Source organism: Phlebotomus papatasi, chromosome 3 (assembly GCF_024763615.1).
Source record: "Phlebotomus papatasi isolate M1 chromosome 3, Ppap_2.1, whole genome shotgun sequence".
Classification (NCBI taxonomy): domain Eukaryota; kingdom Metazoa; phylum Arthropoda; class Insecta; order Diptera; family Psychodidae; genus Phlebotomus; species Phlebotomus papatasi.
In genome coordinates, this window is record NC_077224.1 from 67,329,383 (window position 1) to 67,344,464 (window position 15,082).

The following is a 15,082-nucleotide window of genomic DNA, read 5'->3' on the forward strand; positions in this document are numbered from 1 at the left end:
ATAGAAAATATCGAGATATTTCCTGGCATGGTTTAACAGCAAAATGTTCCTAATTCAATTTAATTTATTTTAGCAAATACACATTCATCTTGTGTAAATACATTAATAATCCTAGAAAATTGAAAATTGTTCTGTTAGAGATTTAGTTTTCTTGCAGAATGGCCAACAATTTAGTAATATTTTGAAATTTTGCCCAAAAACCCAAATGCCAGCAAAACACTTCCATAATACTTTTCCCACCTGAGACTCCTCCTCTCTCTCGCCTTTCGATGAATTTATAATTTGCTCCTTTGTCAATTTATTGGCTCGACATGCAGTTATTTGAAAGGCAAAAGGATTGAGGATACAAAAGAAGACCTCCAGACTTAAATAATTCCCACTTTCTACTCTCAATGACTGTATACTTTATGGGGCACCAAAAGGCAATGGGTGAGGTTACAACACTACTGGAAATATTTATTGGTCCACGGTAAAAAAAACATGACTATTATTTCGTTATGGCATCTAATAACGAGCAGTAAAATATAAAAATCAGTTACCAAAAATTCGAAATGGTGAGCAAAAAATACGAAAAAAATGCTCCATAAAAAATTAAAAAAAAAGCAGTACTTTTTACGTATAGGGGAGACTGGGGCAAAAAGTCACAAATCGAAAAATTCAAAATTCAATATCTTCCAAGGTAAAAAAGATAGCGGCTCAAATTTTTTCTATAGATAGCCTCCATAGACCTTCTTCATTGTCTAAGTTTCTTAGAATTCGAACAAGGAATTTAGAAAATAATAAAATATCGAAATTTTTAGCCCTATTTTTGAAATATTTTCCTTGCAGAAGATAACAATTATTACCTACTTATTTTCCAAAATTGATGCACTGGTGAATATTTTCAAAATAATTTGGATTTTTTGAATACGAATTCGCTATCTATTTTAAAATTTCACAAAAGTTCTTTTCTCTAGAAATTCTTTTATTAAAAATGGCCGCTTGGGGTAAAAAGTAACAAAAGGTATAGAGCAAAAAGTAACAAAAAAGCGAAGCAATTTCTAATGTCTCACGGCGAAAAGAAACGTCATTATCATGTCTTGCCGCTTGTTGTTTGCATTGGTCAAACGATTTGCAGTTTTTTGTGTGTTTTTTTCTAAAATAGCTTGAAAAGCGCTTTTCTCGTTTTCGCACTTTTCTCGCAGAGAAAACGGTGTTTTACAAAGGTGTAGATGAATAAATTTTCTATGAAAATATGTCCTCTAGGTATTATTTCAAATTTACGGAAGCCCGTAATGAAGCGAATCAAAATATGATAATACCCAATGTCTGGTACTATTTGCCCCAGCATTTTTGAGAATGGTCACAAAATTACCTTTTAGAAATTGGCTCGATAAACGTATTTCCTTACAAAATAGAGGAAAATTACTTTCACCAAGTTGTAGAGCGGTAAATTTCCTATAAAACTGCGCTAATTAGAAATTTTTGGAGCGCTCGAGTAGCTTGTAAAAAAATAAAATATCCGTTATGTGACTTTTTGCCCCAGTCTCTCACCCAGTTTTAACTATTTACTGCACACTTTTTCCATTTTTCAACCCTATAACAGTTACCAAAAGTCAAGGCACGCATCGACAACAAACTTTTACTGCATTTGTATTTACATTTACTGCGTTTATTTACATTTACTTTCAGAAGAAGTGTCAGTAAGATTATAATTAAATGAACAAAATCAATTTGAAACAGAAACTTTATAATCGCTATAAATGTGACTTTTGTGATGACCATCTTGAGTCTTTAGACAAACTTACCTGATAGAGTGTTAAAATTACAATTGCAAAAAATTAAAATTACAAGAAAATACTCTATTTATGAGCGTTTAACTTTATACAAAAAATCATAACACTTCAGAGATTACACATTTATAAATTCAATTATATTTTCTACAATGCCACAGAGTTAATTCAAATAAAGAAATAAACAAAGGATATAGTGTCGAAGGAACCACCTATTTAAAATATTTTACAAGGTTCCGAGAGAATCACAAAAGAAACCAATAAAAAATATATAAATTAAAAACACTTAAATATTTTAATGGATACAGGATAGATACTGATAAGATGGAAAGGACACTGGTTCTCTGGTAGAAACGTTTTTAAAAAGTTTTGCAAGGTTTAGCTAGATTTTACCAGAAATTATCTTATGTTTGGATATTACTTCCAAAAAAAGGCGAAGGGGAAAACTAAAGAGACTAGTTTCAAGATAATGTCATTTGAGGTGGGGTCACCGAAGACCGGAAGTTGATATCTCTTAGCGTTTGAATTTTATATGGGTCAAAAGACTGAAAAAGTGCAAAAAACAGTATTTTTAAAATAAAAGACTTACAAAAATATAAGTCGATATTAATTTTGAAAATTATCTACAAGACTGAACTTTTAAAAGAAAATTTAAAAACTTTGGACGCAATTCTAAGTTTCGGGGCTAGAAAATTGCCAAGATTATAATTTTATTGCGCTTTCTAATAGTATTCATTTCTTGATATTATTTAGTGGATTTTTCTATCTGCATCTTATAACCTTTGATTTTTTATTTGCTCGAAATCCACGAGAGAGTAGTTTCCATAATCCAAATTTTTTCTACAACTTTTCACCATCCTGGCTTCCAAACAGGTTAGAGATATTGATTTCCGGTCTTCAGGGACCCCCCCCCCCCCACAAGTCAATATTCTCTAGCGAACTAACTTACTCAAATTACCTCTCACTTCTTCTGACCCTTTTAAAGACATGACTTTTTAACTTATCTCAAAATTGGCCTAGGCGACTTCATTAATTTCGGATATGTTTTGGAGGTAATCTAGCTGAACATTTCGTCCAGCGACATCTTTCACCTGAAAAACCGCCATCTTAAATTATTCAAGGTCTAAGCTTGGCAACCAGAGAGGGCCTAATTTTCAACTGATTTGGTCAAATTTGGATTTTTTTTGAAAGGCCTTGCAATCCTAAAAGCGACTGCAGCGGTCACAATCGGTGATGGATCGGTAAAGTAACGGTAATAGCTCCAATTAAAAAAGGTTGTTTTTCGCATTTTTTTCAGTCTTCTGACACATATAAAATTCAAACGGTAAGATATAATGACTTCCGATCTTCCATGACCTTTCTAAAATGACATAATCTCGACACTAATCCCTTTTTCCCCCTTCTTCCTCATTGGTTTGCTATCCCCTTAAAATACACCAAAAATTAGGTTTTTCTTAAAATTGGCCCTGGCGATTTAGTTTCATTTTCGGATACATTTAGGAGGTAGTCCAGCTGAACCACCCCCATGACAAGTTAACATGTAACAAAAATTTCAAGAAACTTGGTAGTATCTTTCGCTTCCAAAGAAAAAAAAAAACAATAATAATAAAAAAAAATCGCGGGAAAAGATAATTTTTGGGCTCCTAATTTGGGCTCCTCCCTTTTAAGGACCAGAATCAAGTTTATTCGTTTGGCTTATAATGCAAAAAGGGCCATTAGCATATCGTCAGTTAAATCAGCATTTGTCGTAACTTCCTTTTGACAACTTTTCAGGAGACGAAATTTTCAGTTCAGAATTATTTTTCTTAAAAATGAGCCCCGAATGCGATACTTTTGAGTCAAAATAATAAAAGTGGCACTAATAAACTGTAAGTTAATTTGAGAAAATCTTTATAAAATGATTTAAAAGTGTCGCTTGTTTTGTTTTGAAATAATGACAGATGGGCAGGGATTTTTCCTCACTTTTTTCTCACAAATATCGAATTAAAATGATTTAATGTTGCATTATTCGCACTGCCTTTGGATATTTGGAAGAGTTTGTGAACGTTTTATTGAGAAATATTACATTTTTGCTGCAAATTACAAGCCACGCAAACGATCAATAGAAGTTACGGCAAATGCTGATTACTGAAAATTTTGAATGGAAATTTGTCGTAACTTTCCCAAAAATGGAAGTTACGACAAATTTTGATAAATTTTTCTTAATTAAGGGCACTTAAGATAATTTTTGTTTAAAATAATCTTTAATGGGCTTATAAAAGTTTCTTTTTATCAAGTACGTTTGATAAACAAATTTACGCTGATTCCAAATATGTATATATCTCAAAATCTCAAAAATGAAGTTACGATAAATGCTGATTTAACTGACGATATGTATTTCTCTCTTAAAATTTCCCCCTTTTGCTCTATAGATCTCTGTTAGAAGAATTTTTTCTCATGTTTCTACGTCAATTTTAATAAATGAATTATTAGTAGGCGTGGTCTAAATGTATTTCGCATAAAACAATCACATTTTCCTCGTTATATGATTACAGCAAAAATTCCAAAGGCCTTACAAACTCCAGTTTAGAAAGCATGTTTTTTTATGTATTAATTTTCAAAATTAAGTACATTATTTTGCTGAATTTACCAAGGCCACAGACGAAAACAAAAAATTAACAATACTATTCCTATATGAAAACGATTTTCAACAAAGCAATTTCAACTCAAATCATATTCAAAATTTAACGTATTTAGTGTTAAAATCTTCTAGAAAGAACAAATATTTAGATAGAATTCATTATTCATCAAATATTGGAATAAAAATCTATCATTTTAATCAATTTATTTTTAGTGTCCAATTTTATCCTCAAAGTGTCCAAAATAAGTAACTGGACAAAATAATGAGCCTTTTCCCCCTATTTTCCATAGTTTTATTAGAGTGTCTATGTTAAAATTTTCCGTACTGTATAGACTTGAATTGCTTGGGTTTACACAAAGAACATAGAAATGAATGAAATTGATGGTGTTACTCACCCTCTGGCAAATATGGGTGTTTCTGGCAAGCTACACGATGTCTGAAGGCGTCGCTCCTCGCGTGGACTCTGTCCGGATCTTTTGGGAAATGCACCCGACATAAAACGTCGTCTCGAGCCAATTCCACTGCCAGCCCCTCCGCCACACCCAGTCCCCACCCCCGCCAGCTCAGCCGGAAGGGTGCCCGGACCATGTGGTGAAGTGGAGGAATAGCTGCCATTGCGATAGGATTTGCTGAAGCCGGCATCCATCGAGCGAGTTTTAAGGGTATTGAGCGATGGGCCACGATGTGGCGGAACAGCCGGTGGTTGATCCTCATCGTGTTCCTGGTAGTAGCTGTCCGTGTGCTTTGGCGGTAGCCTGGGTGTTCGCTTCATATCAAGGTACTCATCTTTGGGCTCCACATGTCGCGGTGACGGCGGAAGTGGCGGAAAACCGTCACTTTCCATTTCGGGACTAGAACTTGGCGGTGATGGTGGCAGTGGTCCAAAGACCGACTGTGACAGGAGCATCTCTTTGGCACTCTCCGACTTATGGACACCGGGTCGGAAACCCAGTGGTCGTCGGATCATGGGAATATCAGCCACACGAGCCACTGGAATATCTCCACGCAGCAGTGCACTGATATTATTTTCAATCTGACGCAATGGGGCACCACGCTGAGATTCACTGTCTTGTTCCTCATCTTCTTCGATGGGTGGTGCGAGTTCTCGGCGTGGGGTTGAAAGATTTTCTCCACCTTCACACAGTGCAACAACAACAACAAAAAAAACAGGAAGAAAGAAAGAGAAATGGCAAAAGACAATTAGAAGCCTGGGCCTTTGTGAATTTTCCACTATTTAATTAAAATTTTAATAAATTCAAATTTTTGTACACCCTCCAACCAAGAAATTCTATGTGACACCAATTCACTGTGACTTTTGCATTTTATAATGAAAAACAACTAAAATTGTTTCTTATATTATTTGATTTAACACCATTCCCCCCATTCGCCAAAATGGAAAATTTATTCCCTCTTCTCTGGTCCAATATTCCACACAGTTGAAACAAAGTTTATGTATTATAGTCTTCACCAGAAATACCCAAGGAATTTTGAGATGGAATTTACTGAAGGATAGTGAAATATAATAGTTTTTCCACCAGACAGTTTCTCTTATACTCAATTTCTCAATTTTCCATTTATACCCATAATCCCATTCTCTTCTCTTCTATTTCTCATGATTCAATATCAATATGATTTGAATTGCTCCAAAGTTCTATTTGGTTTTCATTTTGAGAAAATCTTTTGCTATATATATATTGAACAAAATAGAAATAATAGTTATTTGCAGATTATAAGATCAAATCACGGAAAAAGACTCATTTAAATTACAATAAAATTTTGGAGAAAGTAACTCGAATTCAGGAAAGGGCAGTTTTATCTTTTGCATTTTTTCTTGCCTCTTCTATAAAAAAATAGATGGCAAAGCGTCCTAGCTTTGCGGAATGCTCGAACTCAGGACATAGAGCTCATTGTGAATTAATTGTTTTGCATGATCTTTTGGTATTACTGATCTACTAGAGCTCAAATTGATTCATAAATCACAAAAGAAATTGAAAATTAAAAAATCGGCACTTAATCGGTTCATTACCGATGAAAACCGATGCAGCCGAGTTCGACATTGCAGTACCTTTCCAAAAAATCCAAATTTAACCAAATCGGTTGAAAAATGAGCCTTCCAAAATAGTTGACCTTTGACCTTCAATAATTCAAAATGGCGAATTTTCCGGTTATAGATAATTTGGGCAAAATGTTCGCCTGGACTAGCTCTAAAACATATCCGAAAATCATTGAAAAAGCTTGGGACAATTTTGAGAAAAACTGAAAAAACATGTTTTTAGGGGACGAGAGGGGAATAGGGGAGAAAGGGGAAGACCGTCTAGAGATATTGTTTTTTTATTGCGGGTCATCGAAGACCGGAAGTCGATAACTCTTACCGTTTGACCTCTAGATCGAGAACAAATATAAGGTCAAGTAAAAAAAAAATCCAAAAAAGATTATTCAAAATCGGTACTTAACCGGTTCATTACCGATGAAGACCGATACATCTGGGTTCAGAATTTCAATACCTTTCTAAAAAATCCAAATTTAACCAAATCGGTTGAAAAATGGGCCCTCCAAAGTGGTTGACACTTGACCTTCAATAATTCAAAATGGCGAGTTTTTCGGTCAGAGATATATTTGGCCAAAATGTTCGCGTGGACTAGCTCTCAAACATATCCAAAAATCATTGGAAAAGCTTGGGCCAATTTTGACAAAAACCGAAAAAATATGGTTTTGGAGGGGTTAGAGGGGGAGGGAAAAAAACGATGAGATATATTGTTTTTTTATTGGGGGTCATCGAAGACTGGAAGTCGATATCTCTTACCGTTTAAGCTCCAGAACAGTGAAAAGTTGACAAAAAGACGATTATATAACTGCTCTCTCTTTGAGTTCGAGCGGTTCGAGCAGTAAAAACGAGACAAAAAAAAGGAATGGGTTAAAACTTAAACTTTAACTCAAAACATCGATTTTGTAACGATATAATCATTGTATGTAATAAAAAAATAAATTGATGTAATAAATCCATCCACTTTATCAGGCTTTTAGCAATTTTTCGTTCATTATATTTGTTTTTGGAAATAATGCATTTACAGAAGTTCCTAAAATGATTTCGTGTTATTTAAATTGATAGTAAAGAAAACCAGGTTAGCGGAATGCTCGAACATGTGACTTAGATACCATACCCTGAAATTAATAGTTTTGCATTATTTATCTGTATGAAATTTCTTAGCGTGGAAACCCTATCGCAAAATCTTTTTTTTTTTCAATAGATTAGAGGTATAATAGAATTAAATTTTGAATAGAATTTAATTATCGTTGCGTAACTTGTCGGATTCAGTTAACCTTATTAAGGATTCCAAGACCTTTCCAACGAACCCAAATTTGCCCAAATCGGATGAGAAATAAGCTCTCTAGACCTTTTCTAATTTTTGATCTTGAAGGAATTAGGGGAATATAGGTATTGTTCTCACACAGTGAGCCTAGAGTCTACAAATTGTGCGAGTTTTCTCTGTACTTGCAAAGAGCTGATTCTACCTTTCTTTGTCATAAGATAGGTAATGACAAATCTGAAAAGATGAGAAATGATATACTTGTTCTATATAAACAAAAAGAAAATTCTTATCGTTTGAAGGCTTAGGGGAAGGTTTTGAAGGTTCGTATTAAAAGAGAAGTCCAAGATTTAAGATTTTTTACTGAATGTCTCACACACACTGAATCAATTATATCACTATATCAAAAAAATCTCTTACTTATTGGGTTCATAATCCTGCCTCACAAAATTCCTGGAAGTCCTTGGATTTTCCTCTACAGCAGAGGCGTGCAAGAACCGTTGAAACCGAATAAACCTCAAATGAAACATGTACGTCAATGGTCAAAACGATACCAGAACAAATTTATTTTGACGTTTATTCGGTTTTAACGGTTCTTGCACACCTCTGCTCTACAGGAAAATGAAAATGTAGCGGCATTTTTTACGAAGGTGCTCTGGTTAACTCAGCTTCGTACAACATTTTGCCCACCTCTGTAGGTCTCATTTTCCCCGAAAATATTATACAGGATACAGAAATTTGAGCATCACTACTTAGACGGAACTTTTATCTACTTGTTTTCACCGTTTGTAAGAAGTATCACGCATTAAAATATCAATTTCAAGCTATTTTTTCAACACATGTTTTTTGACACTCGAAAAATCATTTTTTCCCTGCATTCTGACAGTCAGTTAAGAGCTTGGTTAGGTATGATTCTCTCATAATCACACCTAATGTAATCCTCAGATTTTTTCTAACAGTTCCAATGGGTCTTAGAGAACATATTTCGGGCGTAACTTATTTCAAAAATGAACAGTTACCAATTTAAAGTGAAATGTGGGAAGTTCCACTTTAACCCTTTAAGGACGAGTGGGACACCGGTGTTCCAAAATCAAAAACGATTTTTTTGATTATAGAAAGTTGTTTTGTCCTCTGAATAGTCATAAGAAATAGTTTCTATTTCTGGGACACCGGTGTCCCATTCGTCCTTAAAGGGTTAAAACAAGGAAAATTGAATGAAAAATCGTTCGTTTAATTTGTCTATCTAATTTATTTTATGTTAAAGCCCAGCTTTGTTTAGGAATACGCGAAAAAACTGGGTTTTCAATGTAGCCCCAGTTCTATATAGCCAGCGTCAGCTCCTCTTTTTATTATTATTATTATTTTTTTTTTTTGATTTTCATAATTTCTTTTGTTGATCAAAATTAGTCATATGCCTTTATACTTCTATAACTATAATTCTGTGGCATGCTTCCTCAATTATATTTTTGTATTTAAAGTCTGAAGAGTATTTAAAGTAGTTATTACAATTCCTTCTGGTATTCCAAGTATCAAATAAAGGTTGCTTTTTCATCTCAAAAGCTTTCATTTAGACGAAGATGTCTTCCTCATTACAGGCTGAGAAAATGCAAGAATTATTGTCCCTTTTTTTACTTCAAAGGAAATAAGTTTCGTTAATGTTCATCCTCTTCTTGTAAAACAGTCTCAAAGTTCTCTACAAAATTCAGATGTAAAATAGCCTCAAACTTCCTAATCATATAAAAATATGTTCTGCTTTTTTTGCTAGATATGTTTACCAAAGCATTCAACCGATTTAACTCATTTTCTATAAGAAAAATTTAAGGATTAAATAATGACAGGGACTAAATCTACAACAACTCTCTATTACTAAAAATATAAACAATTTGTTTAATTCTTTTTTATCTAAAAGATTTTGTTCTCAATTCATTTTAAATTAAATTGGTTGGATTGTTTGAGCAAGTTGAAATAAAAGAAAATGTCTCTCTGAATAGTTCAAATACCTTCCAAACTTTGTACTATTCCAACTTCAAAACATTGCTGTATTTGCTTTTTGCTCACGTAATGTCTAGAGATGCAAAAATGTTGTCTTAAAACCACCATCGCAACCTCCTCTAACCCCCCAACCCACCCTCAATAAATGGTAAAACACAAAAATTGCCCCAAGATTGTATCAACATGAAAAATAAACCTCAACAATGCTGCATCGCTATTTTTGTAATCCTCCTATATTTGCTATGAAGGAAAAAATCACGCAAGAGTATAATCCAATAAATTTAATTTGCATAATGTCTATTTTTTCGTCCGTAAATCTGCCATCAGTCTGACAAAAAATCTAACGTAGAAAATAACCATGTCAACAATTGCCGGTGTTAATAAAATTCCTGACAAAGTGATTTTATTGCTCGAGCTCCACGGAGAATTCAATAAATAAAATCCCTCAATTTTTTGATACCTTGCAATTTCGCATATTCCTTTTCACTCTCGGGGAGTTTAATTTTAATATAATGTCGTAAATGTAACACTACAGATTGCAACATTGCAAAATGGTACTTTTAGTTAATTCCATATGGTTTTCTCTCCTGAAGTATACGCTTAAGTGTTATTCATTTTAAAACGGTCAAAAAAAATTCAATATCACAACATAGGAGCACTATACAGTGCTTTCTTGAAGGAGGATTATTTTCATCAAAAAAGATTAAAAGCATCATTTTGTGCCATAATTCTTTTGGAAGGATTCCTGATGAACTTTTCTTTTACTAATATGTACAAGTACGAGATATTTTCTCTTTTAAAAAGTTTTATGATATTTTACAGCAACCAAGCTAATTATTATGCAATAATTGGCAGATTTTGGATAAACAATCTTGAATCGTGGTATTTTTGATTTATTTTTTCGAAGCTCTTATCATGATCTGTCGTCAGCACAATTCTGTATAACCGGCAAAAAAGAAATTTTCATTACTTTCACTAAATTTCACTAAGTTTGATGAGTTGAAATATCTTTAGTAGAATTCCCAAAAATAAAACTAGGGTAAATTAAGCTAATTCAAAACCTGCTCCAAATGGAAATTTTTCGCTACTCCAAATGGAAACATCATTGTTTTCATGATAAATACGGTACTAAATTGCTATATTTATATATTTTCTACACCATAGTTTCATTATTTAGTTAATTTTGCTCCAAATCCATTCATATTCACAAATTTTAATTTGTTAATTTCTCAGAAAATTAAAGGTGTAACTTTTCACCATCGAATTTTTCATCGATCGACCATGTTTTCCAATGAAAAACACAATGAGGTTACTGTTGTTTATTCGTTTTGTTTAACATTTATGTCACATTTCTGGCTAATTTTAATTAAATTAACTGCTAATCTTCATTGTTAACGATACGTGAAGTTTTCAAACGAAATAATTAATTACCTATTTCGTGAACAAAAAGGGTTTTTCTGAAGTGTCTGCAAATGCTTCAATATGAAACCCCGGAAATATGATATTTTTGGAGAGATTTTCTTATTGTCTCAGATGGGAAAGGAGAAAAGGCCAGGGATAAGAACAAATCATGCACCCAGGAGCAACTCAATAAGGGTTTGGAAGCCTTACACTGTTTGTCTCCAATTAGAAAATTTCCCTTGTCTCTATTTGGATTAATATGTTTCCAATAGAAGCATTTTACGCTCGCGTATTTTTCTTGTATTTAAGAACTTTTCAAATTATATCTAAAGAATTTTCACTAAACAGTAACATTCTAGAAGAGTCAAGGAGCAAATTTATGTAATTCTCTTCAGAAAAAATATTAGCTTAATGTGTTGAATCTTCTGTCAAAATTAAAACGTCTGGAAATGGTTTTGAATTAGGACATTTACCCTATATTCGTAAATATTTTTCCACTAAAAACGAATTGTTGCAATTATTAATGTAATTAATTGTATCGGAATATTTGTTACAATTTAATCATGTTTATATGATACTGTTGTTCTATCCCGTGTTAGAAGAATCTGCTAGTCTGTTTGTAGACTCGCCCAGGAGCGCTTTCCCCGCATTCTGGATGCTTCTTCCATGCTCGCGGAGTTGTTCAACAGAGGCGGTACATTTTATTACGTTTTATTCTATGTGAAAATGTCTTTTACTAAAATTTAGTTGTTTGCACCTGGTGGGACTTGAACTCATAACTGTGAGTTTCCAGTCAGAGATCTCATGCACCCGACACCAATGCTCTTGCCTATTGTGCCACTGAGATCCCCATTAATATAGTAAAAGTAGTACGATTTTTCGTATTAAAATAATCGTGGTAAAAAAGCAAACTTACGATTATCCTGGTAATATTATTATACTGGGTAGCACGATTTTTCATAATAGAATTTCCAAAAATTATTGAACACTCCAAAAAACAAAAACAAATTACTACGATTGTCGTATAATGGGAGTTGAACGATTATTCATTACAGTTTTCAACGATAATTGTACATTGTCAAAACAAATTACTACCATTATCGTCTAATGAAAGTAACACGATTTTTGTAATAGATTTTTCAACGATAATTGCTGTAACACTGTAAAAACAAATTCGACATACTCGAAATAATAGTAATACGATCATTCGTGGTAAATTGTGTAATGATTATTGCATAGTCTAAAAACAGATCACTATGATTATCATGTAATAAAAGTAGCACAAATTATTGATATTAGAATTTCTCAACGATTATTGTAGTAACAAAATATTTAGTAATAGATTTTTCAATGATTATTACCCGCTGTAAAAACAAATTACTATAATCATCGTACAAAGAATTAACGCGATTATTCGTAGTAAAATGTCCAACGGTTATCTTAACGGAAGTAATATGATTATTGTCAGGGGAGTGACATTAGCTCTGAAAAATGCGATCGGTTTTAGTATAAATTTTTCCCTGTTTTTGTATACATTTAACGTGATATCTCTAATAGTACGTAAGGTTGCTAATTTGGGGGTTTTGGTTGGCCATTCCATATTAAATTGGTTTTTGGACTGTATTTGTATTTTTTACTAATTCATTCCACAATGACAGAAAACACCGTATAAACTCCAAAATTTTTTCGGCTCGCTAGAAACATATGGGAAACATAGGAAATGTCATGGCCCTGATAATTGTAGTATATTGTGATTAATTGTAGCAAAATAAATTTTTCAGACAGAAGTTGAATTTTCCTAGTTGAATTCTGAAATGTCCTACAATTATGATACTAAATACAAGGAGAATAAGAGTTTAATACCCTTCTTCTTTGGAAATATTACTACGATAAAAGTATAAATTCCATTACACACGATAATCGTGGTAATATTCAGCCAAATAGTTAAAAAAATGAAATTTTTATTTTATTATTGCTTCATTGTTTGAATTTTTTGAAATGATTTTTTAGCTGCTTTTATAGTGAAGCGTACTATAGCTTTTTTTTTAATTTAGAAATTATCCAGATGTATATTTTGTCCATTACCAGCTTTAAATCGTTTCTCTAATGTTGTTTTATCAAGGTCAAATATAAGATTTATAAATATATAAGATTTCAGAGAGCATATTTCTTATCCGATTTAGTCAAGCATACTTTTCTTTTAAAGGTCTTTGAATAAATTTTAGCCAATTTCAGCTGATTATGTATCGGCAATGAACTTAAACATCATATTTTATCAAACCTTTACTTCTTGAATAACCTTCAGTATCAATTTTGCGAAAGTTCGAACTCAGTGGTATAATTTACCCTATGAGTTTTTTCCCTTTTAAAAATTTTGACCGTCTGCAAACCATTTTTTTTGTAAAACAAAACTCAGCAAGCATATTATTTGGTGTAAAAATGAAAACACATAATAAACTTTGCACAGTGCTCACGCTCCATTTATATCTGTGAGAAAAATTCTATCAATTAAATAGACTATATAGATAGAGCTTGGTGCATCATGAATATGAATGAAATATTGATTTTAGAGATGCTTGATGTGAAATGTAAAAAAAAATTAGGACAAAAAAATCCTCTTGTTTTTGCACCTAATCTTCTGCTCCAATTGACTTGCCATTTTAATCAATAGATAACTTTCTGTGGGCGCTTCCCAGTAGAGACAGATGGTGGTGTAATAGAATAGTTTTGGATGACATACAGACAAGGAAATAATGTGAGAAAATTACCAGAATGTGGTGGTGTAATTGCCGGTAACGATGCCACACGAGTTAGAGAATATCCATTGCTATAGCCACTAGAAACTGCCTGTCCACTATTGCTAGCATCAAGTGCCTGGAGTCCATCGAAAGTGGAACTGTATGTTTTGAATTCAGAATATCGTGGTGAGATTACAGTGCTGTTATTTGTGACTGATGCTGATGCAGGAAGCTCTGAGGTAGGTGAACTTAAGTCTAGTGATAAACGTGATCTGTGGGCGAGGTAGATTTGTCAAATTTGTGAAATACACAATGAGAGGCTTTGTGGGCGTACAAATAAATAAAATCAACACAAATTTTAGAGATAGAAACAGGTAACACTCTTTTTTGATAGATTTTTTAATAAGGACAGCAAATAAGGGGGAAATATCTGGTGATTTCAACAAAATGAAATATTGTAAATAAATCTATGAATGACATCACGATTCCAGTTTCTAATTTACCGTGTAAAATTTCGTTTCAGTTTCTTAGTTACAAGTGATTTAAAATCCTCACATATTACTTAGTAAATATTAAAATTTTGTTTTTAAAAGAACTTTTTTTTAATCATTTTCTCTACCGATATATCTAAGAACCGTTCAGAAAGCTTACAACTCAGAGATTGATATTTATTGTTAATTTTAAATTCACTATGATCTAAAAATAAATAATGGATTTTTTGGTAGTAAAATGTCCAAGGGCCTATCGATACTCATTTTTCTACACATTATTACATAAGAGCATGGAAACTTATTGGAAAGTTTTTTTTTAAGTTGACTTATCATTTTGATATATTTCGAAATTGTGCATTAAAAAATATCTAAAAATACATAATTCATAATCCTTGCCAAAATTTTACAAGAATTATAGTAAAGTGGGGTAACTGGATCGTTTTACGAAGAGTGCTACTTAAACGTTTGTTTTTGGACTGATGAAATTCTTTTTTACTTCTTCTAAATCCATAGAATTATTCACTGTTTCATTCAGAAACATAATAAAAAAAAATATCAAAAATATTAAAGAAAATTTATAAAATAATGATAATACTGAAATAAGTCAGCATGCACTAACTGGGTCGCCTTTTCGCTAATTCACTTTTAATTAAACCTTTATATTTAAAATACTTTTTTCGCAAGGAAAAAAAAACAATAAGTGTTTTCAATCAAACAGCTGCCATTAGCATATTTTTGCTAGAAAATTTTTAGTGAAGAA

The 15,082-nt window shown here is 32.6% G+C and overlaps 1 protein-coding gene across 2 annotated transcripts in view; it reads right to left on the minus strand.

Moving 5' to 3' along the window:
• Nucleotides 1–15,082, minus strand: part of LOC129807262 (uncharacterized) — a 200,427-nt gene that overhangs the window by 36,815 nt on the left and 148,530 nt on the right. For both annotated transcript variants that reach the window (XM_055856409.1, XM_055856408.1), the window contains exons 11-12: nt 13,862–14,103; nt 4,788–5,526 (exon numbers count right to left, since the gene is read on the minus strand). In XM_055856409.1, coding sequence (XP_055712384.1) covers nt 4,788–5,526; nt 13,862–14,103 — 981 coding nt within the window. The remainder of the gene's footprint in view (nt 1–4,787; nt 5,527–13,861; nt 14,104–15,082) is intronic.